This window comes from Pantherophis guttatus, chromosome 17, assembly GCF_059756535.1.
Source record: "Pantherophis guttatus breed Tessera chromosome 17, ASM5975653v1, whole genome shotgun sequence".
Classification (NCBI taxonomy): domain Eukaryota; kingdom Metazoa; phylum Chordata; class Lepidosauria; order Squamata; family Colubridae; genus Pantherophis; species Pantherophis guttatus.
This window is the reverse complement of record NC_142079.1, coordinates 15,731,020-15,755,905: the sequence shown is the minus strand read 5'-3', so window position 1 is coordinate 15,755,905 and position 24,886 is coordinate 15,731,020. Positions and strand designations below refer to the sequence as shown.

The following is a 24,886-nucleotide window of genomic DNA, read 5'->3' as shown; positions in this document are numbered from 1 at the left end:
AAAAAAAATGCCAGTTTTGTTAAGTGACAATATAATTTTTATTTTTTTTTAACACACTGCTGGTTAAAACTGCCAGGCAGTAGATTTCAGAATATTTCCCTCAACCAGACATCCTGAGAGAGAAAAAAAGAGAAATCAACAAAATGTATTTAAAAAACAAAACAAAACAGCTAAATGTACCAAAATGGGACGGAGGGAATAATTAATGCAGAACTCATCCATACCTATTTCACTTCCCCAGGAAAAGAAATCTTTTGCAAAGCCAATGTAGTCAGACAAAAGTCGTATGTGCTTTTTACCCTTTGCCCAAGCTCAATATTAAATGCACACCTACACACATCCCAATAATAAAAAGAACCAATGCAAAATATTAAAAGACACAAAAGTAAAGGACAGTTGCACGCACCACCCTGCTTCAAAATTATGTACTGACTTTAAAGTTATGAATGGCAAACCAGCGTAAGGACAGATTCCACCCAAGCCTGAAACCTGGCAGCAAACATTCTAGGGCCTAGGCCATGTCAACTTCCAGCCTGGCAGACTTCAACTCCCAGAATTCCCCAGCCAGCAAAGTAAAGTTGGCTGGGGAATTCTGGGAGTTGAAATCCTCCAGGGTGGAAGTTGCCACGGTTGGAGACCCTGTTCTAGGCTGTCCTAAGAGGCCATGTCAATGCCTCTTTAGCAAGCAGGGACACAAATAGAAAAGATAAACACACATAACAGTACAATAAAGGGTGGGGCCTCAATCTTCCAATAGCTGAGACTGCAGCCCCCCAAACCTGCATCTGCCTTGTTAACAACAATAACAAGGATTATCTCCACTTAAACTTTGATCGTGACAAGGTGACCTGACTCCAATTGGCTTAGGAAGTGAAGTTGAGAGGGAGGGAGAGAGATAGAGGGGGAGAGAGAAAGGTCAGGCCCTTTCCCTGGGGGGAATTCAAAAATCTCTCAAGGCATTTCCCCAAAGGCACCCCAAATAATTTCCCACAGGCTTAACCAGGGAGTGATCTCTTGGTTCAAGAAACGAACCCAGGGACACAGAGACCAAGTCAAATAACGATCTGGAAGCTAAGCACCACTCTCAGATCCCCATCAAGCACAGCTTTGGGGGCCTGGGGGCGGAGGGGGGGGCAGCCCAAAGGCAACGGAAGGAGGTTGGCTGCCAATGCCTCCCTATTCCCTCCCTCCCTCGGCTCTTCTGCTTTGAAGGAAGCAGCATTAGGGGCTAGCAGGCATTGTGAACCACCAGCTAAGCTCCTGAAGGAAGACGGCATTTCAAGGCCTATCCAAAATTCTCCAGCAGAGATTTCTACTGCTGTGTTTGTCTTCGGGGGTTTTCAAAAGCCATCTACAGTCAGGTCTTTAGGATAAACACAGTTCTCCACAGCAACCACCTCAACTTTACCTTTGGCTTTGCGGCCAGGGAGGCCCAACAATATCCGCTCACTTAGGCTTTCCTTTTGGCAAATTCCAACACCCGGTCTTTCCAACTTAAATGGGAGTCGGAGATGCTTTTAGCGAGTCTTGGCCTACATCCAACGGAATACCCATTGGAATTACCCAATGCCCATACCAAAGCAAGGTTTTACCTTTGGGATTCACTGATGAGCCCCGACCCAGCCCTCCAGCCAAAGGCAACTGCAGATCTTTCCCAAGGCTGCTCAAATGGCCCTTTCTCGCTCTTGAAGATATTTAAACGATGATACCCGATTCATAGGTTTCCTCTTCTGAATGTCTAAATTGCTGCAGTAAAACAGGAACATTTCTCAGTAGCATAGGTCTGATGGAACCTCAGGAACTATAAAATAGTCATTTATTCCCCCTACTGGCTAAGGGAGAGGGCATGATATTTGTGCAAGCAAAATGTAGGTCACAAAATAAAAACAATTCCACAAAGGGGCAGCCAGATTCCACTGTGCCCAATAATGCTACTACACAAGGACCAGTGCCCCAAACACATAACTAAAGCATGCATCAGCATAAATGAATCCAGAACGCGGACCCTGCTCACAACAGCGGTAGCGGAAGGAACCTTCATCACCTTTTGGCATCTGGCAGGCATAGACTGCCATTCACTTGTACCCTACAGCCTGCAAGCACAAGATCTCCAGCTTAGGTATAGAAGAGCCTCAAGGACCACAGTCCCTAAATCAAGATGCCAAGGCAACGTAAGCCAGTTGACCCCCAACCCTCTGCCTCAAACTGTGCAGATCCACAGTAGTCTTAATACTTTTATAGATCCTAAAAGGGGCAGATGCCCCGCACAAACACAACCAGAGAGTTGTAAAAGCAAAATCTGTGGAAGAAGAGATCAGCTTCTGTTGTGATGTGCTTTGTGGAGGGCAACTCTGCAAGCATCATCTTGACAGATACGCCTGTTGTTGTTTTTTATTCTCAGAGTATATAGAGGAATGAAAGACCCAGCCCTCGCACATGCTCATGGTTTTAAGGGCATCTCAGAACAGGAAGTGAAGGGTAGAGGGTGAACTTCTCCACTTTCTGCAAGTGTACAGAGCATGGGGCCCCAAGGGCCTTTCTCGTGCAAAGTTTCTACAAAACAAAGTTCCTTTTAAAAAAAAAAAAACCCACCTCTTGACATGCAAAGAAGCCTGCCAACTCATACCTGAAAAAGTTCAAAAGGCAGAAGCAACAAATGCAGATTCAAATGCTGGCTTTGCTGCAGTTTCCTTTAAGAAAGAAAATACTAGAATGTCTTGCCACACTCAACGTATTCAAATTCTAAGGGAAAATTAGGGCCACGTTCTTTCTGTATAAAAAATAGGGATGAAGCCGCTCTTACTAGTGAATGACTGGAACCAAACCTTCTTAGGATAAAAGGGAATTGCCTTTTTTTTACACCTCAAGACCCAGAAATGCAGAATTTCAGTTGTGTTAAGTCTACCCATCCATATCAGAAACAAACCATCTCTTCCTTTAGGAATTTTGAGTTCTCTGAATTGGAGACGATAGCAAGTACTCAGATAGCTCAGGAAGATAATCAGTAACTGTTTGCCTCCTCTGGCCCTGGAGAAAAAAAGGGAATGGAAATAAGGTTGCAATCGCTCACTTGGTCTTCCTCCATCTTCCATTTGTTTGTGGAGGAAATGTGCAGTTTTACAATCAAGTGGGAAATTAGGGTACGAGCGAGGCGAGGCAGCCTATATGTTCTGTTCACTTGCAAAATATAAGTCAGCCTCTAAATAAACAGCTACAAGGGCTTTCGTTTAAAGATTAAGGATTCAAAAAAATGAACAGTCGGCCCCTTACCTTCGTGGCTATGTACCTGAGCTCACATAACATCCACCTGCTTTGAAAAACAGATTCATCTGTCCACACCTGCAACATTCATGGCTTCCGATTCAAATTCTTCCAAGTTGAAATTCAAAGAATATATTGGTGAAATTATTTCGGGGTAATGTGTGTGTGAGACAATGAAGGTGCGAAATTTCCATAGCTGTATTCTGCTAGCAGGTATCAACTGTCTCACAGGGCATAACCCAGAAGTCACTTCACCAATGACAGCCATGAAAATGGGACACCCTACTTCTGAATATGGGCTTCCATCAAACGAAATTTAGAGCCATGGTCAGAAAGAGCAAAGGGGAGCAGCTTTCAGATGGGGCTCTTGCAAATCCCTGCCAGCATTTTCAGTCAAATGGGGTTTATTCCTAAATAAATTGGGGCAGGATGGGGTGGGCATACTACTGTCTGGTAGAAATATATATAAATAAATAAAAAGAAAAAAAATTACTTTTGAGGTGAAATGTCTAAAAGGAAGCCAAATCTGGGCAGGAAGACTATTTTCTGAGCCAGCTGGAGAAAGAGAGCAGCTGACTGAGTTTAATATGTTTACTAGCAGTATGAAAAGAAAATGCAAAACAGTTCACTTCCCTGTTGAGATTGTAGCTGGAAAGAAACCGGACAAGTGCCTTAAAATTAAGCCCACAAACTGGGAAAATGGAACAGATTATAGGCCCAAACATTAAATACGGTGGCACAACCTGGCCGCTGCAGGGCTGAAGCACCATGAGCTGAATATCAACTGACTGATTGACAAGTACAGTCATCTCGCTCTCTGTGTGAAAAGGCCACGGAGGAAAATGTCTTCCACTCTGCCTTTGTTTTGCCCAGATTCCACTTATATAACTACAGCAATGGAAAACCAGAAAGCCACATCAAGAGAGGCGAGAGAGAAATATTCCTTAGATCCCAGTAAATATTTAGGGAAGATAACAACAGCAATCCCAACAGCCCAAGGAGGGAATTTTTCTGTAGGTTATAGATTCTCAAGCAACCCTGCCTTTGCTTACAATACAATCTGCTCTCCATGGCAGGAAGCACCTTTTAAGGTCATTTCAGACTCTGCCCACAAAAAGACCCGAGAAAGGAATGGCCAGCGGGATCCCTCCAGAGGGCATGCATCTCTTTCAAAAGTTGCCTTGAAGCTGAGCCTAAAGAAGCTCAAAGACGCAAACCTTTTCGAGATTTCCTAGCTCTGGACCTCTTAAGCAGAAAAAAGGAGATGCCACCTTGGATTATGGAAAGTCTCCAGGCACAAGAAAAACGGAAGGCCATCAGGGAAGATTCCTACATGCCTGCTGGAGTGCCAGCTTCTACTGGTCAGGTTTTTGCCACGTAACATGGAATGGGAAGAGGAGTCAAGAGTGGAATCACAGCATTTGGGAGGAGGGGGAGAGAAACTAGATTAAAGTTACACCGTGTCTGTGTGTGTGTGAGAGAGAGAGAGAGAGGAAGGGGGAATTCTCTAAGGACAACTCAAGACTTGCCAGAATTGTCATGACCAGGGAAAGCACTTGCCTGAAAATAAAATCTTCTCAGAATGCCTGGCAGAGCAGGGGATCTAGATTACCTGCTCAACCTGTTCCATAACCAAAAGCAGGTTGACCAAACATCAATCCGTCAAGGTGAACCTCCTCATTCAGAGGAGAAAAGAAGTACCATGTGTTGAGCTACAAATGTTCTAGCGGATGTCTACCTAACCCCCACCTCCACACCCGTGGATCCTTCTAGCAAGGCTGCTCAGTGGCCGCTTTTCTTTTCAGCCAACCTTTGGATCGTGTGCCTTTTCTCCCGCCCCTTTTGACGCCATCTTGCTCGTCGCAGGATTCGCTGCCCCAAAGATCCAGGTTCTGCTTCAAGACCTTCTGGACAGGAAAGGTGCCCGCTGCTGGCCCACAGCTGGCCAAGACCCAAAGTTCTGCTGAGGGGGATGCAAACTCTCCCTTTATTGTACCTGCTGCTCCTTAAAAAGCCATTATTTTCCTTAAATATGGAGAAGCCAGGACTGACTCCACGTCCGGCCCAACTCCTCCTCCCCGGCTTGCAGACCACTGTGCTTGCTGTCTTTTTCACAACCTGCAAAGGCAGAAGAGGGTTGGAATGAAGACGCCAAAGGCCACTAAGATCGGGAACATGAGGCTGCTGTTGTCCGAGGCATAGGGGTTTGGTGTGCGGGGGCCTGACTGGACCCGGTTCTTATTGGTCTGCTTTTTAGGGCTGGACCCTTCTTCATACTCCTCTTCATCTTCCTCCTCCTCTTTCTTCTCCAGGCCTGGGTGAGGCTGAAGCTTTGGAACATCTGTAGAAAGAAGAAAAACAATGCCAGAGTCTACACCATGGTGCAAAGCAGAGAAATTGCAGGGAGGCAAGGAGCATTTTTCTAAACCCTAAACCGTTACGATTCAAAGCTGTAGGTAAAATACTTAATCCACATACAAAACCTTATCAAGGCCAACGTAGAATCCCACCGAGGGTTGAACATGTCATCCTCTCCATAAAATGCAACAGGTTAGCATTTTCGGACCATTACAAACTCCCTTTTTTCCCCCCTGGAAGGGAAGTTTGGGGCACTAGCCCTAGGGAATAGAGAAACCTGAGGCTCCCTTCCATTTCCTCTGGATGTTCTCAACAGACAAGTAGGCTGACACTGCTCAGATAGCCAGAGCACCTGCAGCCAGACCCCTGTCCACGTGACCTCTTCTACCACCCAGAGAAGGTCAGCCAAATGGGAATGACACCCCCACCCCCACCCCCAGATGGCAACCTACGACTTCCCTGCTCCAGGAGTGCTCTGGCGTAGCATGGCAACACATTCAGCTTGCCTACAGACTGTTGTCTCTTGCAGTGGGACTTGACTGCAGCTAGAAGAACTTAGTAAAAAGAAAACTGTTGCGGGTGAGGCAAGAGGAGTTCCTTTCTGCTCAAATGGACCTGAGAATACAGGGCTATGTCCGCCTCTTTGGCCAGAAGGCTCGAGGCATTTTCCCGTCTCGTACTGGCTGAGTCTGGTTTACTGAACCGCAAACTAAAGAGAAAACCTTTCCACTGGCTGGGAGCAACACGTAGCAGTTACAAAGAAAAAGTTAATGTTTAAACCCTCAAAAGCTAGAACCATCTCTGACTATTTTCTTTTAGCGGTGCAGGACTAATTCCTATCTTTTGGAGACCCTGAACATATTGAAGGATAACTCCAGCTACTGTTACCAGAATTATATTGTCACTCAGCCTAAACCGAGTTTCTACCAGGTTGCCAGCATTCAGGAGATGTTGCCTTCAATTACTGGACACATAAGCACGACCAATCAATCTGATACTGGCTTTGAGGCAAGAACTGCTCGCTTACCTCCACTGCAGGGGAAAACCCACGGACTCCTGAGCCAAAAACAGCACAATTAGAATCACAAGGCCCCTGAGTGTTTACACCTTCCGCACCACTTTGGGCAGCGCCAGGATCAATGGGAACAAACCAGGTGGTATTTCTGGCTATGGGGCCACCAGGGTTTTGAGTCTGGAGAAAAAGTTCTTCATTTGTTACAAACAACAGAGGATTCGCATCTTGATGAGGTTTTGGGAAACTGACAACGCAGCCAGTGCAATGATACTCTTAGATATTCAGCTGATATGGAGAGATGCCCACGCTGTAGCTTTGTGGCTTCCTTTGCAAGGTTCCCTGATCTGGAGCCACTGTAACTGTTTACGCAACCTTCCTAATATATTCCACTTGTTTCTGTTGGTGCTGTCCACTCCCCTGGATCCATAGGGCCTTCAGAGCCACCATACAACCTAACTGGTTGATAAGCAAAATCCAGTCATGACGGGTCCTGATTCCAGCACTGCTCCTCCCTCCATTGTGTGCCTATGGGTGGCATTTCCTGTGACAGGCTGGATGGAGATAGCAAGTGCCTTGCTTGGGACCGTTCTATGTACAGTACTTGGAGGTGCATCTGGTTCATTCCTGACCCAGGAACATTTTATTTCCCCCCAAATGCAGGATTTGTGTGGGACCTCTAGATTTCAGAACACTGGGAGGCACTGAGGTTGGAGCTGCTCTCTCTTTTCTCTGTAGCGAACAATCCAATAAGCAAATATTCCAAACTGCATTCTTTTAATGCAAATTAATGCAAATGACCAGCTGCCTGCAAGGAGTATAAATCCTTCAGTTCCCCACCATCCAGTCTGAGCTGAAGAAGCTTCTTGGATGAGAAGCGAAACATCTTCAAAGAAAAACCAGAAAGTCCAGTTGCCTCTTGAAAAAAGCACCTTTGGGACAACTGTGACCTGGATGACGGAGAATCTCCATAGAAGACAAGGGCTGCTATCACTTTTCAAAATATTTTGGGTATCGAATCCAACAAATCAGAGGAAATTCCAGGAAGAGGTTCTGATCGGAACATGCAAACATGCTTCTAAAAGATTCGCCAGGACTAGTAAAACTGATGCAACAGCTTTTCTTTTCAATTTTCTATTTTGAAGGCTTAATGCCTGCTAAGAGTTAAGCCCTTTCATTGACTTATCAAATAACATTGGGAATAAATCAGAATTAAATTGATGGGAAAAAGCAAATCGTGTGAGGTCATCCACAAGCACATGGGTGCCTGAAGTCGCAAAATACGACGTCTTCCAGTCTCAGCCCACAGAGTGAAATCACACTGCCTAAAAGCGTACCACCACTTGCAAACACTTTGGCAAGCAATCTCCCTGCAGGCAACACTTTGGCAAGCAATCTCCCTGCAAGAACGGAGCCCGGGAGGGCCCAGCGCATCCCTCCTGGTCTCTGTTCTTGCCACCAAAGGCAAAGATGACCGTAGCCTACAGGGACACAATGTCCCTGCAGGCTTCGGTAAGGAAATGGCAAACGGAAGGAAGGCCTGAAGGACCGAAGCCTTCCCTCCATTTGCAAAGCCTTTTGCCGCAGATCTCATCCAGGCCTCAATTTGCAGAGAATAGAGGCCTAAAGGAGAACGAGATCTCGCGCTACTGATCTCGTATGATCTCACAGTACTTGAGGCCTCTGCTCTCTGCAAATGCACCGAAGGCCTGATGTAACGAAGCAGGCAAAGACATTGTGACACAGAGGAGGTCTTCGCAAGGTGAGTCTCCACAGGCAGAGTGCCTGTGGCAGGGTGAATGTTGCAGTGCCTTTGCGGATTCATAAGGATGAACAACTGCGGTGGTGCTGCAACATTCATAACTTTGGGACTGTGTCGTAAGTACTTGGGGGGAGCTATGTCGCAACTTAGAACGGTCACTAAGTGAACTGTCGTAACTTGGAGATTACCTGTATATGGGAAAAAAGATAACTAAGAGAAAAAATGTCAGCTAGCATGCTGCTTGCTGGAAATGGACAGAAGCAGCTCTGACAAAAAATGTATAATTATTATTGGGAACAATATAATAATAATTCAATCCTTAAGTTTATCATTAATATCAGACAGTATGGACACATTACTTCATCTTTTCCTTTTTAGAACAGACTTCAAAAATAAACAATGACCTAATCTATCTCTTAAAATCAGGTTTTCCATTTACACAACTTTATTTCTCTGTCGCACCCCAGGCTTGATACAACTGAAGCTCTTTCTACGGTTACAGATTCTATCTTTTAGTAACTGAATTTAACATCACCTTAAGTTCCTTAAATTATTGTATTGGTGTGTGACCGAGAGCTGTCCTTTGGACAGAGACAGGATCGCCCGCCATTTGCCTGGGGGTTCAAAGAAGAAATGGGAAGACAAAGAAGTTACTCACCATCCACTGTTCCTGCGAGGACATAGAGCGCACAGATTTTTGGATTATCATAGTACCCCTGTGGAAAGCAACAGAGAGTTGATGAATTCCTTCGTTACCATTTGTTCCTTTGGAAGAGCTGATTTTTAAGAATGGTTCAGGTTTGGGGCTGCCCAAGGAGGTTGTGAGCTCTTATGGCAGTTCTGTAGAAGAGTTCACAGCCCAGGCTCTCAGGGGTTGTTACCAGCCCACAGAGTTGCCCGGTTTAGGATACTACTGGAAGAAAGTGAATTGGGATTCACAGCCAGCTATCTGTTGGACTTTTTAAAGTACATGTAGACCTCGATTTACAACTATTCATTTAGTGACCATTTAAAGTTACAATGGCACTGACTTATGACCAGTATGTACACTAAGGACTTCTGCACCAGAGACAAATTCCTTGTGTGTCCAATCACAGTTGGCCAATAAAGAGTTCTGTTCTGCTCTGTCCAATCCGTTCTCACACTTATGACGATTGCAGCATCCCTGTGGACAAAATGCAGGCGTTGGCAACTGGCATGCATTCATGACAGCTGCACTGCCCCAGGTTCAAGTGATCATCATTTCTAACCGTCTCATCCAGCAAAGTCAATAGGGGAAGCCAGATTTGCTTAATGACCGTATGTCCACTTAACAACTCTGGCAAAAAGGTTGTAAAATGGGACAAAACACACTTTCTGTTGCTTAGCAACAGAAACTTTGGGCTCAATTGGGGTCATAAATCGAGGACTACCTGTACTTAAACTAACCTCCCAAACTTCCCTCAGGCCAAGCCCACAAATAATTCAAACTCCACTGAGTGAAATTCAGACTGGATCCACGTTCATGCACACACTTAAGAGATCACAGGAACAAAGTTAGCCTTGATGCAGCTAGAAATAACAGAGGTGGGTGCTTTTTGGGCCAACAGATGAAGATCAATGGTAGCCTCGGTACGGGACAGAGGGTGCAACTTCTCGTCGTGTGTCACTGGCGAAAATATGCTGCCCTTGACTCTGCAGTGTATGTCTGTCAGACCTGCCCCAGGTAGATCCCTTAGGAAAGAAAGACCCTCGATTCCACTTGGTAGAAGTGATAGGTTCTTTTACCTAAAGATGCTGGCTGCAGTAAAGTCAGGCTAGAACTAAATTTCCAGTGCTAAAATGATACAAAATGTTTCCCCTCATCCCAGCCTCCCCCCCCCAATGACTATTCTGTATTCAGCCAATGAAGTTTCATCTATGTAGATGTTTTGAATACGCTGAGATTTCTGGGTAATCCACACTGTTTCTCAGGGTGCATGGCTTTTGAGTGCTGGCCCAAACTCATTCCGAGCTACCCTGTCATTCCCCCCTCCCTAATTCCCACCACATAGCCATACATGTTTATTGCCCATTTGTTCCCCCCCACGGCCCACCTCCCTCCTAGCCTTTGAGGGTAGGATGCCAGCCAGCCAGGTGCCAAGCCAAAGCCTGTGGAGACACATGTCACGGCTGCCATTCTGCTTCTAGCTTTGCATCCCATCTTGCCAGGTGTCATTTGCAACCGGGGAAGGGAGGGGAGACAGGGGATGTGGGTGGATAAGGACATGGGGGGTAGGGATGAAGCCGGCCCGGCCCTGACAGTGAGTCGCACCAATCCAGTACAAGGTCAGCCCAAAGAATGCAGAGATGGAGAAGGTGCCGACTGAAGGGTCCCTTCCTTAAAGAACCTGAGAACTTCTAATTGGACATTGACTGATGACAGGGAGGGGGAGGGGGCGGGACTTAATTGCATCTTTTTCATGCCAAGCCAGTAGATTCTGCCTGGCTCTGATCTGTCCCCACTTCGTTCTTAGTAAAGTATTGGTCTACTCTTGGAAAAAGCAACTGGACGGGAGTCTTTCTTTGCCCAAAATGCTTTGGAAGCACAAGTGACAGGTACCAAGTGCTTGATTTCCACATTATATTAGGACCTTATATTATTTGATTATCCACTCAGGAGAGGGAAGATGCTTCAAACTTTGAATCTGAATTTGCTGATAGCACATTCAGTCTGCAAAAGGAGTTTTGAATTATTTTTAAAACTGAGTTATGAATAGTCTGAAAAATCCCAGCCTTGACAAAGCCGAGGAGCAAGACGATCAGGGACAGCAAACATGTCTCATTAAGGCACCCATGTCTACAAAGGCGCTTGTTTAATAGGCTAACAGAGTTGGAAGGGACCTTGCAGGTCATCTAGTCCAATCCCCTGCCCAAGCAGGAGACCCTACATCTGTCTCTACCTAGGATTGAACTCACTCCTGATTGTGAGGCAAGAGCTCCGCCTCTAGCAGCTCTTGACTGAAGGAAACTCTGTACAGGTAGTCCTCAACTTACGACCACAATTGAACCCAACATTTATGTTGCTAAATGAGAAATTTGTTAAGTGAATTTTGCTCCTTTTTACAACTTTTCTAAGTGAATCACTGCAGTTGTTAAATTAGTAACAGGGTTGTTAGGTGAATCCCACTGACTTTGCTTGTCGCAAGGTTGCAAAAGGGGATCACACGACCCCAGGACACAGCAACTGTCATAAATACGAGTCAATTGTCAAGGATCCGAATGTAAATCATGTGACCATGGGGTCATAAGTACTAAAAATGTCACTTTTTTCAGTGCCCTTGTAATTTCAAATGGACACTAAGCGAACTGTTGTAAGTTGAGGACTACCTGTACTCTCTTTCCTGCTCTACTGGTCCCTTCCTCTGGCTCCTGAACGAGAGAGACATGTGGCTCCCTCGGCTCCTCTGCCTGCACAGGATGGTGACAAAGGGCTTAGCCAATCTGCCTTCTTGCAAGTTTTGCTTTTTTTTCCTTTTACCTTGACAAACTCAATGTTGAGCTTCCCTGTGAAGGTAGAAACCTCTCCCTGCACACTCAGCTTCCCCTTCTTGATGCTGATGGGAACAATCTCATCGTGGGCAGTGCTGTGTCCCACTCGGTCAAAGATGTCCAAGTCCTTCACCACCATGTGGCCGTTCAGACGCACATCAAAAACCTGCAAGTTGAAAAGGAGACAGAATTGCTCTCAGCACGTTGGGAACACAGACGCAGGTGAGTTTTCAAGCTGCTCAAAATTCTCTCTGTGAAGAACGGAACGGCCACACACAACACACCCGTCTACACTCCTTGATGAGGAATCTTGCATAACTCAGGCCACTGAGAGTTGCTTTCAATAAATGCTGCACCAATGGAAATATTATTTTATTAACACCGTTTTGAGATGGTGCCAACATTTGGAGCTGTGAATTGGACCAAAGGGCATGCCCACTCACTGGTAACATAAATGAGGCAAGTATCTTTAGATATATAGTCAAAGTTTAAGGTCGTTCCCCCCTCCACAGTGGAGCACTCCACAGTCCAGGGGAAACCGTCCAGGATGGCAGCCCAACCCACACCCTCCAGCTCCACCAGCCTTTCAAATGGAACTTTTGTTCATTCACAAAAAAGGCTGAGCTCCCAGGACGACTTTTTCTTTCTTTCTTACCTTCTGCTGAGACTGTGCAAAATAGACTTCGGCGAACTTCAGCACCAGGACATAATCGCCCTCTTCCTTGATCGGGACCTCGTAGCCAAAGGTTTCCTCGTTGTAGCGTTCCGTCTGGTAGAGAATTTGATCCTCGGGGTTGGAGCGCAAGATGGGCAATTTCATGCCATAATCGGAAGCTGCAATTCCAATAAATACATACCGTATTTTTCGGACTATAAGACGCACTTCCCCCGTGCCCCCAAAAGTGGGTGAAAATGTCTGTGTGTCTTATAGAGCGAAAAATGCGCGTGGGTAAGGAGGGTTGGTGCGGCGATCAGCTGCTCTAGGTGGTGGGGATCGCCCCTGCCTATTGGCACCACCCGTTCACAGCAATCAGCGGCGAATGGGCTGATTTTTTTTCTTGCTTTCCTCCTCTAAAGCTAATGTGCGTCTTATTGTCCGAAAAATACAGTAATTTTTATAAGCATAAGGCAAGTTTACCTTAGCCCATGGGAAGGTGGCACCAAACATTTAAGTGTTTAGCTTCTCCTTCCCTCCCCTTCTTCTTCCCCCAGACCTTAAGGCACGGGGTGTCCAACCTTTTGGCTTGCCTGGGCCGCATTAAGTGTCTTGGACCACATATAGGATAAACTATGCAGTATAGTTAATGTATATAAATAACTAATTTCCTGTTTTAATCTTTGATACAATCTTGTGGAGCTGCATTAACTAGCTGCTCAGGGCTTCATACGACCTGTAGATTGGACAGACCTGCAAAGCTTAAGGAAAGAATTCCCTGATCAAATCTCTCTCTCTCTCTCTCTCTCTCTCTCTCTCTCTCTCTCTCTCTCTCTCTCTCTCTCACTCTCTCTCTCTCTCTCTCTCTCTCTCTCTCACACACACACACACACACACACACACACACACACACACACACACAGGCTACAAACACACAGAGCTAACTTGAAAGACATCTGCAGGCTCAAACCAAGCGGGTCACAAGGTATCCCAAGAGTTCTGCCAGTGACATTGGCTCAAGATCTACTGGCCTATTTCCCAGTGACATGTGGCAGGTCAACAAGGACTTCCTACTTTCAGTAGCTTAACAAAAACAGTGGAGCATTTTCTTCCCTGTTAAATTAAGCTGCTAAATTAGGAACTCTTTGACAAAACCAGGAAGCAATTGGTGGGGAGGGAGCTTCAAACTCTGGAACAGTACAGAAAAGAAAGTCCCGTGCGGAGCACGTCTTTAGCTGCATCCCTCTCAGGGACGCTCGGTCCACTTTCCCCCCAGAATCCACTCGGTGGATCTCGGGACGGTAACTAAGAAATAAAAAGCTTTCAGGTCTGCTCAATATTGGGATCTCATTTCTGGAGAGAAACTGACACAGCTGTGCTTGCTTCTCTCTGCAATGCAAGCTGTTACATCTTTCAGGTTACAAAACTAAGATCTTGAATTGGTGATATAGGCTGTCCTTGTGTTAAGACCAGTCACTTAGTAACTGTTCAGATGAGCATCCCTAGAGCTACTTGCAACCCAGATGTGAAGTTCTGGCACCCTCCCTGCAGTCACGTGATGATATTCTGGGTGCTCATCCCCTGCATTCACAGCTGCTTGGGGAATCCCATGGTCACGTCACTGCGGTTTAGTTTTTTTGCTGAAACCCAGCATTATTTCTGGTTTCCAGCAAGCAAAGTCCATTGTAGAAATGGATTTGCTTAATATGCATGGGGTTCACTTAATGACTGCAATGATTCTCTTAATGACTGCTGCAAAAAAGATCGTAAAATTGGGCATAGTCACACAGTGACCCAATGATTGGCACGACTTATGACTGTAATTCATAAGGTCATAAATCAAGTACTACCCGTTTATTAGTAGCAGACTACTATATATTTTCAAACCACTTTGATGCTATAATTCTCTTTATTGGGTTATTTTCATTTTAAGTGTTTATGTGATGTTTTCTTATGGTTTATGCATTCCATGGTTTAAATTCTGAGATGAGAACTTCTCAAGAGTTCTTTGACAGATGGGCAGAGCAGATCCGCAAGGAAGTCGTGCCATTTTACACAGCTGACTTCTCATGTGTCCTTGGGGTAGCTCTCCTCCCTCTTTTGTTCTGCATGTAGGAGGGTGGGAGGACAAAGGAACCACAAAATAACAAAAGGAACGTCAGCCACCCCTAGCCCAGAAGAAAATCCTTGAAGAACTAGGCTGTGTAAAGGTTATGACTTGATGTCAAAATGTCTAACCTCAGCATTATGACAGCCAAGCAGAAGCCTTCATTCTGCTATTTTTGGCATAAAACCCCCTGTAATTCCTGTGAGAAATGATAAGTACGTTCAGTATCTCAATGACAGAAGTTGTGTCCCAAATCATTCCACATATGCCCCCATCTGGGATGCTTAGTTCTCCTCCCCGAAAGAGCCCAAAGTCATGGCAAAATTTGAGCAGGCTCGAACCAAAGCTTGAGTTCCTGTGTGTAAATCCTTAAGCACGCCCTTTCCAGAAACAGGGCTTTTTCCAGCTAGCAAAGCCAGGAGGGAAGCTGGATTCACTTAATAAATGCACAAACAGGGCAAAAAAAGAAAGTTTGGAAAACCAGTCACAACTCACTTAACAGCTTTGCTGCTTAGCAATGGGAATGCTGGTCCCAACTGTGGTTATAAGCTGAGGACTAGCTGCATGGCTAGATCATGGGAGTGTCATTTGGAGAGGCCTGTCAGAGCTTCTCATTCGCTAGCTATGAGCCTGCCATGGGAGGAAGCCGAATGGGACGGGGGAAGGTTACAGACTCATCATACCTTCCAGAGACACCATCTCAAGGTCTAAGCCTGCGAATGGAATGCAATATCTTACCAACCAGCCCATCATTGAAGAGATTGTTTGAATTTTAAATATAATTGGACAATAGGGGCCAGGGGAGGCGAGGAACTGGATGGGGAAAGTTAACTGGGAAATTTTAGCCCGCAAACTTCAGTTCTGGCTTTGCTATACTGTAATCCACTTGGCTTTTAGTAAAAGTATACCTTTCACTATAAATGGAGTCGAGGGTCTTTCTTAACTAAAGGACCAAGTCGGGGTAGGTCTGACAGGCACTATGTGTGGGAAAACCTGTTTTAATTTACCTGTAGAACCTGGATACACTCACTTGGGGCAAAATGTGTTATCCAGCTTGGAAGTCATTCAGATTCAGGGAAAGAAAACTTTACTCCCAGGCACTAAGAAGAGAAGTTATTCCAGACTGAAGTCAGTGCACTCCTGCCCTGATTCTAGCTTCATCTACCAAACACAAGCAGCACAATCCCAGACTCCAATGGAAGTGCAAATGGCTGATGAGCATCTTTATTTTAAGTATGGCCACAGTACGTTCATGTGATTATAATATCAGCTGATAACAGAGCATTTCCAATTAACCACAAAGCTAATTTATCTTTTGATCTACAAAGCCACTCTTCCTTCTCACACACACGTCTCTTGTCTCTTCAAAAACAATGCAGCTTTTATGAGACATGGGTATGTTCATCCAAAAGCAACAGCAGGTTTATATTTATATTTAAGCATCAATTATCGACAGCTTTAACACTCATCATTGAAGGCTCACTCACCCACAGTAGAGCATGCAACATTCTCTAATCAAGACTTGCAAAACTGGATTTGAAGAATAAATTAGTAGGAGTTGAGCTTAAGACGCCGCCTGGACCTTCCTTGAGCCAAAATTCTCAATACTGCAGCACGCTACAGATTAAAACAAAGTCTGTTGCAAGCTTAAAGTTCCCAGTAGGAGAAATGGTTAGTCTACTCATTTGGCAGATTCAGCGCTGGGATCCTCCTATGAACCTGAGGGCCCCGAGTCTGCCTGGCTTTTGCAATGAGAGGAATTGCAGATTCCCAGCGCACTTGCCAAGACTCAGAAAAATCCGCCTAGAAACTTTTGCAAAGAAGTGACTCTGGGAATATCTGAAAGCAGGTGCGATTCTGTACCCATAATGCAGAAAGACCTCTAAACAAGGATGAAATCTAATGGAGGAGGAAGCTGATGTAAACCATTACCAAGTAATGAAAGCTACCTGCTTGGTTGAAGATGACCTCTTCATCCAGTAGCTTACAGCCAACCCATTAAAACAATTCATAACACCATAAAGATTAAACAACTTTTGTTGAATGTTTGGATTTGAATTGTAGAGTTCCTAAGGTATGACCTACACTTACTTTTAAAACAAGGGGAGGAAGAGACGACACGCTCACCAGTTTACAGAGTGCAGGGCATGGGAGGCAACTGTCCCCCTCCCCTCCTCTGACCTGCTTAGGCCCCCCTTGGAATTCTGTGTCCAATTCTGGCCCCACCATCCAAGCGGGACGTTGACAGACTGCAGTGCGCTCAGAGGACGGCCATCAACGCAGGGAAGGCTCTGGAAACCAAATCTGGCAAAGACTGGATGAAGGAAGGGGGTATATTTAGAGTGCAGCACAGGGGCTGCGGAGAGTTAGGAAAGCTCTTCAGAGGTCTAAGACCAGAGCCAACAGCCAGGAACTACAAGGAAACAGATTCGGGTTAGACAGGATGGTGGACGAGGTAAGAGAGGAAGAAGCTGCCTGATGAAATGGTGTCTTCCTTTCGGTGAAAGGTGTTCAAACCGAGGCTGTATTGGATCTGTCTCAAATGCGGTAGCAGATCCTCCACCATGCAGGATTTAAACTAGAGATCCATTCTGGGGAGGAAGTTAGAAAAGAAAGGATTCAAGATGCAAAGAATTAACATAGAAAACACAACCTTGTGTTCAGAACATAAGATAATTTATTCTAGGAAAAATGAATATAGGAAATATTAATGACTGTGAAATACACACACACATGCACACAGAGTCAACTGGCCCCCTCAGTCATCTAGCAAAGAAAGACTGCTGGCTATTTGTTCTTGCTAAGAGTATACTTTACTGAAGCTTACGTGGTTATAGAAATAGCGAAGCTGAAGCTGAGATTTTCCTGTGCAAACAATACAAAGTAAATATTCCTCTCCCACCCCCACCCATCCGCCACCCCCACCCCCCCGTTATCTGCAAGTGTCCAATCAGGCGCTTGTATATTGTTCAGGAAACAGGTTCTCGGTTCCCAGCTCTGCTTATTGATAGTTGAGCTTGACTGGCTGGAGCTTCTCAGCTGGGCTTCCATTCCCCCCTTCTTCTTCCAATCTTTCTCTCTGTTGCTAATGTCCAGCTATCAGCTCATAAAGTTTGGATAGGAGAGATACAGCCATGACACACACACAGATTTATATGGCCACCAACTTCCACAGTGTGACATTAAAAGTGAAGAGTATAAAAACCCACCCCACCCCGTTATTATATATTATTTTAGATTTAGATTATAATACATATAATCTTTTTAGATTATAACACGTCAGCTGGTCAGGATACAATTATAAAGTCCTCTTCTTCTCCCAACTAAATAGTGCTCTGAAACAGGTTGAGAAGACTGCTTTAATTTATAGTTTAAATACATTTTACTGTAAAATAATGTAATATACATGGGACCAAGCCTACCTCAGCACCAAGTTATTATTTCTGGCTTTTAATTTGGAATCCAATGCAGAATGCCCGCCCACCACCCCCAAGTCCCTACTATGTGCATAGCTCGAGCCTCAGGTTGGAGCTTTGCCTGGCCTTCCTCTCCAGAAAAGCCTTGGCAAGCCCCCATCTCCAGCTCAGTACCTGAGAGAGAAATGGACCCGAACGGCCCCAAAGCCATCTCTTTATTGGGACAGAGCTGGCACTGCCACAAGCAGCCTTCCCTCCCACCTGGTGGCATCTGGGGAAAAGTGATCCACCCTTGGCCTGAGTGCAGCCCCTTCCGCTCCTCCTGGGCAGCGCATGGACGGTCATTACACAACAGTGCTGAAGAGTTGCCATTTTTTCCCCAATGTTACTTTTACTAGTCCAGATCACAAACCAGAGAAAAGTAGAATAGAAATGCAGGAAACAAAGCAACCGAAAATTATCTTTCCTCACAGCTAGAATCCCAGAAAACTCACTGGACTTCCAAACCTTAATGCTAAAATGAGGCAGAGAGTGGGAAGCAGACCAAGGGCCTGCACAGAGCTGCAGCAGTCAGCTGGGGAAAAGCCGTATTCACTTGGGAAGAGGCAACTGGGCCATATCCATGGACTGTCCAGTATACAACCAGCCAAACTCCTTCAGGGTTTGATTGAGAAAAGACAGAGACTGCATTTTTTTTTTTTAAATTTGATTTATATGCCGCCCTTCTCCAAAGACTCAGGGCGGCTTACAATGTGCTCAGCAATAGCCTTCATACTTTTGTATATTTTATACAAAGTCAGTTTATTGCCCCCACAATCTGGGTCCTCATTTTACCTACCTTAGAAAGGATGGAAGGCTGAGTCAACCTTGAGCCTGGTGAGATTTGAACTTGCAGTAATTGCAGGCCAGCTGATGTTAATAACAGTGCTTTAGTCTGCTGCGCTACCAGGGCTCTACCAGGGCTCTACTTTAGTCTGCTGCGCTAACAGGGAATTAAAGAGAAACTTCCTAACAGTGAGGACAATTTTTTTTTTTTTAATTTGATTTATATGCCGCCCTTCTCCGGAGACTCAGGGCGGCTTACAGTGCGTTAAGCAATAGCCTTCATACTTTTGCATATTTATACAAAGTCAGCTTATTGCCCCCACAAACTGGGTCCTCATTTCACCTACCTTAGAAAGGATGGAAGGCTGAGTCAACCTTGAGCCTTGGCGAGATTCGAACCCTGCAGTAATTGCAGGCAGCTGGTCTTAATAACCAGCTTAATAACAGGGTGCCTTAAACCCCTGTACTACCAAGGCTCTTCTGTGCATGCATGCACAGTCCAACTGCCTGCAGTCAGAATATTGCAGCAAGCTTAAGCCTGAAATACTTTTTATAGTCTTGTGGCAAAGTCCAGGTTTTGCAAGCCAACGTTTCCCAACCTGGTAACTTTCAACCCATTTGATTACAGCTAACATAGAGAAGACAATCTAAATACTTGTGCAAGAGCTGAATATTGGAAGAATCTTTGTTTTGACATCAAAGGGCAATTTGTAAATATGATGGCAACACAGAAAATGTGTGAAATGGAGGTTTGTTTTAATATATGTCACATATTGATTTTGAATGAAAAATCTGGAAGTTGCTTAGTGTAATTAAATCTGATGATAGCTCAGTTACATGGTCAGAAAATGTCTGCAGTATGATCATGGGGGCAAGATCAGAGAATCAAAATGTTAAAGGAGCCTAAGACCATCGAATCCAACTTCCTATCCAGGACAGGAATCCAAATTAATACATCCCAAAAGACTAACTCTTGTCTTCAGAGAAAGGAAGCCCACCATCTTTCTTGGAGTTAGTTTTCCTGTTGAACTGTTACTTATGAGAATTTTTTTCTAAAATAATTCTTCCACATTCTTCCTACAGTTTAAATCCATTATTTCATGTCCCAGACCCTGATAAGGCAAGATTGTGACCATCCTCCAGTTTGGCCTAGTCAAGTCAGTTTGGTGTAACGGTGAAGGCTTCAGGCTACAAAGCAGGAGACCGTGACTTCAAGTCCCGCCTCAGCCATGAAAGCTGGGTGGGTGACTCTGGGCCAATCCTTCTCTCTCAACCCAACCCACCTCACAGGGTTGTTGTTGTGGTTGTGGTTGTTGTGGGGAAAATAGGGGAGGAAGGAATGTTGGATATATTTGCCCCCTTGAGTTATTTGTAAAAATATTAAAGGCAGGATACCAACCAACCAATAAGACATGATTACAGGTATTTGAAGAGGGCTCCACCTTTAGTCTTCCCTTCTGAAAGTTAATCCTCCAAATTCCTTCAATCTCTCATCATGGGAACTGTTCGTTTATTTTCAGACTATTTCTCTAAGGTACCATGAAAGTTTTAAATTTTGCTTTTATCTTTTAGGATGTCCACTATCCCAATTATGTCTGTCAACCGTAAATCTGTTAAGCATTTGTCTTCGCTTTGCAAATAGTTAATAAACTGTCGTTTTACAGACTACAGAGCTCAGGGCTGAAACTTCTGGCAGCTCATGCCACTGAAAGAATCTTCAGTTTATGCAGCAAAATCATATTCCATATCTATAAACTGCCCCAGAAGATGACAGACATTACTGAAGATTATGATCTGTTTTGCAAAACCACACAATCTACTAAGGCTTTACTCATCAAGCCTTCTTCCCCTAGCAGTGAAAGTACTACTGGACATGTGAAAGCAGGAACTGCAGCGTTGTGTCGAAGTGCTGTGTCCTTCCAATATAATCCTCTAGAATTCAAGCTGCTTAAAGATTAACAGGCCTGGAAATGAGAATGGGGAAGAAGCTGAGAGAGTCGAGCTAAACTTAGAAAACTATTGGAACCACCGGAGCACAAAGTGATGAAACTGTCAAGCAACTTTGCAATGGCTTAACATTTTCCACTTCCCACCAGCCCAGTTCTGGGACACTAAAAAACAGCACAGCACAGAAGGAAAAAAAAAAACCCAAGAAATGTAGAAAGAACAGGAAGCAAAAATTATTGCAGCATTTTATAAGACAAGGAGGTAGAAGAGAAGCAGCTTCTGGTTTACTCCAACCACAAACAGCTCCCTAAAGAGGCACCTGGAATTGGTGTGGTTATTTCTTTGAGCAGACACCACATCTATCTATCTCCATCAGAGCTGCATGCATGAGGGGCTGCCCCCCCCCCACCATCTGATGTGAATCAAAAGGAGAACAGGCCATATGCTCAAGTTCCTCACATTTGCAGTTTACCATTCATACAAGGAAAGCAGATTATAATGATTTGTCAAAAGAATTCAGAAACTCTGGTTTGTCACTGAAGCCCCAAAATCCAGCCACAATAAGCCAATACAGAGAGGGAGAGGAGGAGGAAAGAGAGATGACAAGAATAACTGTAGAAATCAAGATGTTGGGAAATGGTGAAAAAAGGAGAAGCAGATCATGGAGGGCAGCTCTGAAGAAAGAGAACAGGCCACTGCAGGGAAGCCCAGCAAGGTCAGAAAGGCTGGTCTATCCCTCATCTTCCCTTCGCTGCTTAAATTTCTGCTTGCATGCAGAGGGTGCAATGGAATTCACACCAAGGCAGAAGTCAGAAGCGTCATGTGAGATCAGGCCATGACTTCCCCAGAGCAGAAGCAGGGATATGAAGGGCAGAATCCACAAAAGGGGGAAAAAAGTGGGCTGGGAGCTCCCCTGTGCATAGGAGTTGTGCTCCAACACACCTGGAAGCCCCAAAGCTGGATGTTCCAGGTAATGAGAACTGCATTACTCCTGGCCAACAACATCTACGTAGTGCCTTGGACTCAAAGTCTACGCACGTGGGCGATCAGTGCTCTTTCCACCCTCTTTCGCACCAGGATCCGTACAGCATCTGCAGTTTGGGCTGAGGGGCTAATCCTGCACTGCCTCTGCCCAGCATTTCTCTGGAAGCATGCCCACCTTAATAGTGGGACGGCCGCCTTTGTCCAGGGGTGCAGAGCCCGAGGGACACCCCCTCTGGAGCAGCGAAAAGGGAAGGGCACGCTTTCAAGTTTACTTTCTGTGGCAGCTGCCACTGGACCACAACGTGGAAGGCAACCACTGCGTCGCCCCCTTTGCCCAGCTTGGCGGAAGGTAGGGCAGCAGGGCAGCTGCTCCCTGGTGAGCCCCCCCACTCCGTCCCATTGACAAGCAGCGCTGTCAAACTCAGAGCACGACCCTCCCCCTATTTCTGGGAGACCCAGCAGATGCCAAGGACCCTCCCCCGGGAGGGGGGCACATCCTTCTCCCCTCCAGGCCTCTGCAGTCTCAGGCGAAGAGGGCAGCATCGCAGGAGGCCCAGATAGGCTGCCTCGACACATGGCAGATCCATCGCCCTATCACCCAACCAGCCAGTCCGGCGGCTCTCCTCGCCCTACGCCAAGCCCCCCCCTCAGGTACACAAGCCCCCCCTCTCCCCCTGTTGCAGAAGCGCCCCCCACCCCCACCCCAGGTGCAGAAGCCCCCCCACCCCTTCCCCAGGTGCAGAAGCCGCTGGCGTGGGGGTTCCGGCGAGCTCACCTCGTCCCACCCGTCCCTCGAGGGGGTCCTTCCGGAAGTGGATGCCGTGGACGTCCACATGGGCCTCCCCGCCGGCGTTGACGGCCCAGACCACGTTCTCGGCCAGGCTGGCCCCGGCCACGCTGCCAGGCGGCGGCTGCGACACCAGCAGCGCCAGCAGCGCCGCGGCCAAGAGCGAGGCGACGCGGAGCTGCGGCCCCCCGGCCGCGGCCACCATCTCCGGCTCCTTCCGCGCTGCCGCCTCAGCTCGGCAACGGCTCCGCCCCGCCGCCGCTGCCGCCGCCGCCGCTGCCCCTCTCGCACATGCCTCCCGCCGCCTCAGCCGCAAGGGGGCATCCCACCGTGCTGGCCGTGCCGGCTACCCTGACGCCGGCCAATCGCCGCGCGGCTTCGCGGGGTCGCGCCGCCTCGTTGGCTGCCGGAATCCCGCTATTTGCATATCGGCACGGCCGCCGGCCCATAGGTGCGCGGAGAGGGGGATGGCAGCAAGGTACGTTGAGAGCGCAAGTGGACGAAGCCTATTGGGGGACTCTTTGGCCTATTGGCGACGCCTCCCGCCTTTCTGGGGGCAGAGCGTGGCCGTGGACCGTTCCACCGAGACCTGATGGGGGTGCGACTATTCGCTTCTCCCTGGGTGGCCTTTGCTCTCCGCGGCTTATTACCACAGAGAGAGCGGAAACGGAGGAACTGCGATGTCTGTGTTTTCCCTGGCAAAATGTTTTCCTACGTTTCCTCCCCCGGGTTATCCCCCGATCTAATGGTAGAGCCCAAAGCAGGCTGTCCAATTAGAAAGCTACAGCGCGGCTCCTGAGCGCGGTGGATTGTGGAGTCGTGCTGGCAGGAAACCGGAAGTTGATGCCCGGGTGCTCAAGAGGCCTGCGGTTGCCATGGCAGCGCGCGCCTGTCCTAGAGTAGCGGTCCCTTTGTGGGAACGGCGCTCCTGACTGAACCCGCGTTAACGTGGCATGCAAGCGAAGCATCTTATTGCTTCCCGTGACGCGGTAGCGGCTGTTCAGCCCACCTGTTTATTCGCAACCATTGATTGCCATTAAGTCTTAAAAAGCCGTGGAGTTTATTTAAAATAGGCATAAATGATGTGGAAAGCAATGTTTTTTCCAACTTGGCAACTTTAGGATGTAGGGAAGTCGACGTTTTGGGTGTGGTAATAGGTTATTGTTCATTGTGTGTCTGCACTTTGGCTAGAAATAAGAGCGTAATAAAGAGAATCACTATTGCTGCTGGCCCTTGCGCATGTGCAGAGTGCATTTTCTTAGCTCCTGCTTGACTCCCTGCTTTCTCCGCGTCTGGATTTCAGCGACTGCAACTGAGCACCAGCAGGCCGGGGACCTTGGGGGAATCCAGCCCTGGTGCTTGAAGGGGTCGTTTAAAGACCATCTATTCGGGCTCATCGGGAATCCAAACTGAAGCATCCCTGAGGAACGGAGGAGTCCTTGGCTTGGTCATCAAACGGCTCTTGCTTATTGGAGCAATTCCTTTTTATAAGGTTCAAAAACCAGACTCCCTGATTTTGCCCTTTCAATTAGGGCCCCTGCGCAGCACCCTTCAGGCCTTTGAAGAAGGCTGTCAGAACTCGAGGGGTTTCACCAAAGCAGGACGGTGCATAATCTCTGGGGTTCAAAAATTGCACTTTTGATGAGGAGGCAGCCCAAAATGGCATCTGACTTTCTTTTACTGCCACATCACCTGACTGGCACAAACTCAAGAGTGCTGTTTACTGTTCCAAAGTCCTTTTCATGTGGGCTGTTATCAAGCCAGGGATCTCCCATCCCATAATTATGGGTTTGAATTGCTTCCTCTTTAAAGGTCGTTGCCTTTGCCACATTTATTATTTCCAGTCTAGATCTCTCTTCTATCCTTTCTGTCATCTTCTAAAGCAGGACTCTCCAAACTCGGCAACTTTTAAGACGTGTGGGCAACTATACAATTTTTTAATCATTCTCTCATCTGTTCCTGTGAGTATCTCATCCAATTCTGCCATCTCCAAAGAAAAACCTTATAACACTGCATCTTTTTCATATCTCGATTGTATTTGCAATTGTGTATACCACTCCATATCAATCCCTTGTTCACCATCAATTGCCCTCAATGGCAAGTAATACACGTCCAGTTGGAAAAATTGTCTGCCATTCCAAGCAGCAAGAACCAACCATGAGAAGGTTTGTGGTGATCACCCTCTCCTCACTTTCATGGAAGAAAGTGTGTGTGTGTGTGCGCGTGCATTCAAGAAGTATTCAAACGACCTTCACTTTTGTC

At 46.4% G+C, this 24,886-nt stretch overlaps 1 protein-coding gene across 1 annotated transcript; it reads right to left on the bottom strand.

Annotated features, from left to right (window-relative positions):
- Positions 1 to 14: 14 nt before the first annotated feature.
- MLEC (malectin) lies at positions 15 to 23,117 on the bottom strand. Its single transcript, XM_034438476.3, has 5 exons — positions 22,613 to 23,117; positions 12,559 to 12,737; positions 11,893 to 12,069; positions 9,052 to 9,109; positions 15 to 5,602 (listed from the first exon to the last, which is right to left on the bottom strand). The coding sequence occupies exons 1-5, from the start codon at positions 22,827 to 22,829 to the stop codon at positions 5,373 to 5,375; spliced, it is 861 nt and encodes a 286-aa protein (XP_034294367.1). The 5' UTR covers positions 22,830 to 23,117; the 3' UTR covers positions 15 to 5,372.
- Between the last annotated feature and the right edge of the window lie 1,769 nt (positions 23,118 to 24,886).

Coding starts and splice junctions, on each gene's coding strand:
- MLEC (XM_034438476.3), bottom strand. CDS start 22,829: ATGGTGGCCGCGGCCGGGGGGCCGCAGCTCCGCGTCGCCTCGCTCTTG. Junction 12,738..22,612: donor CGAGGGACGGGTGGGACGAG/GTGAGCTCGCCG, acceptor TTGGAATTGCAG/CTTCCGATTATGGCATGAAA. Junction 12,070..12,558: donor TTGCACAGTCTCAGCAGAAG/GTAAGAAAGAAA, acceptor TTCAACTTGCAG/GTTTTTGATGTGCGTCTGAA.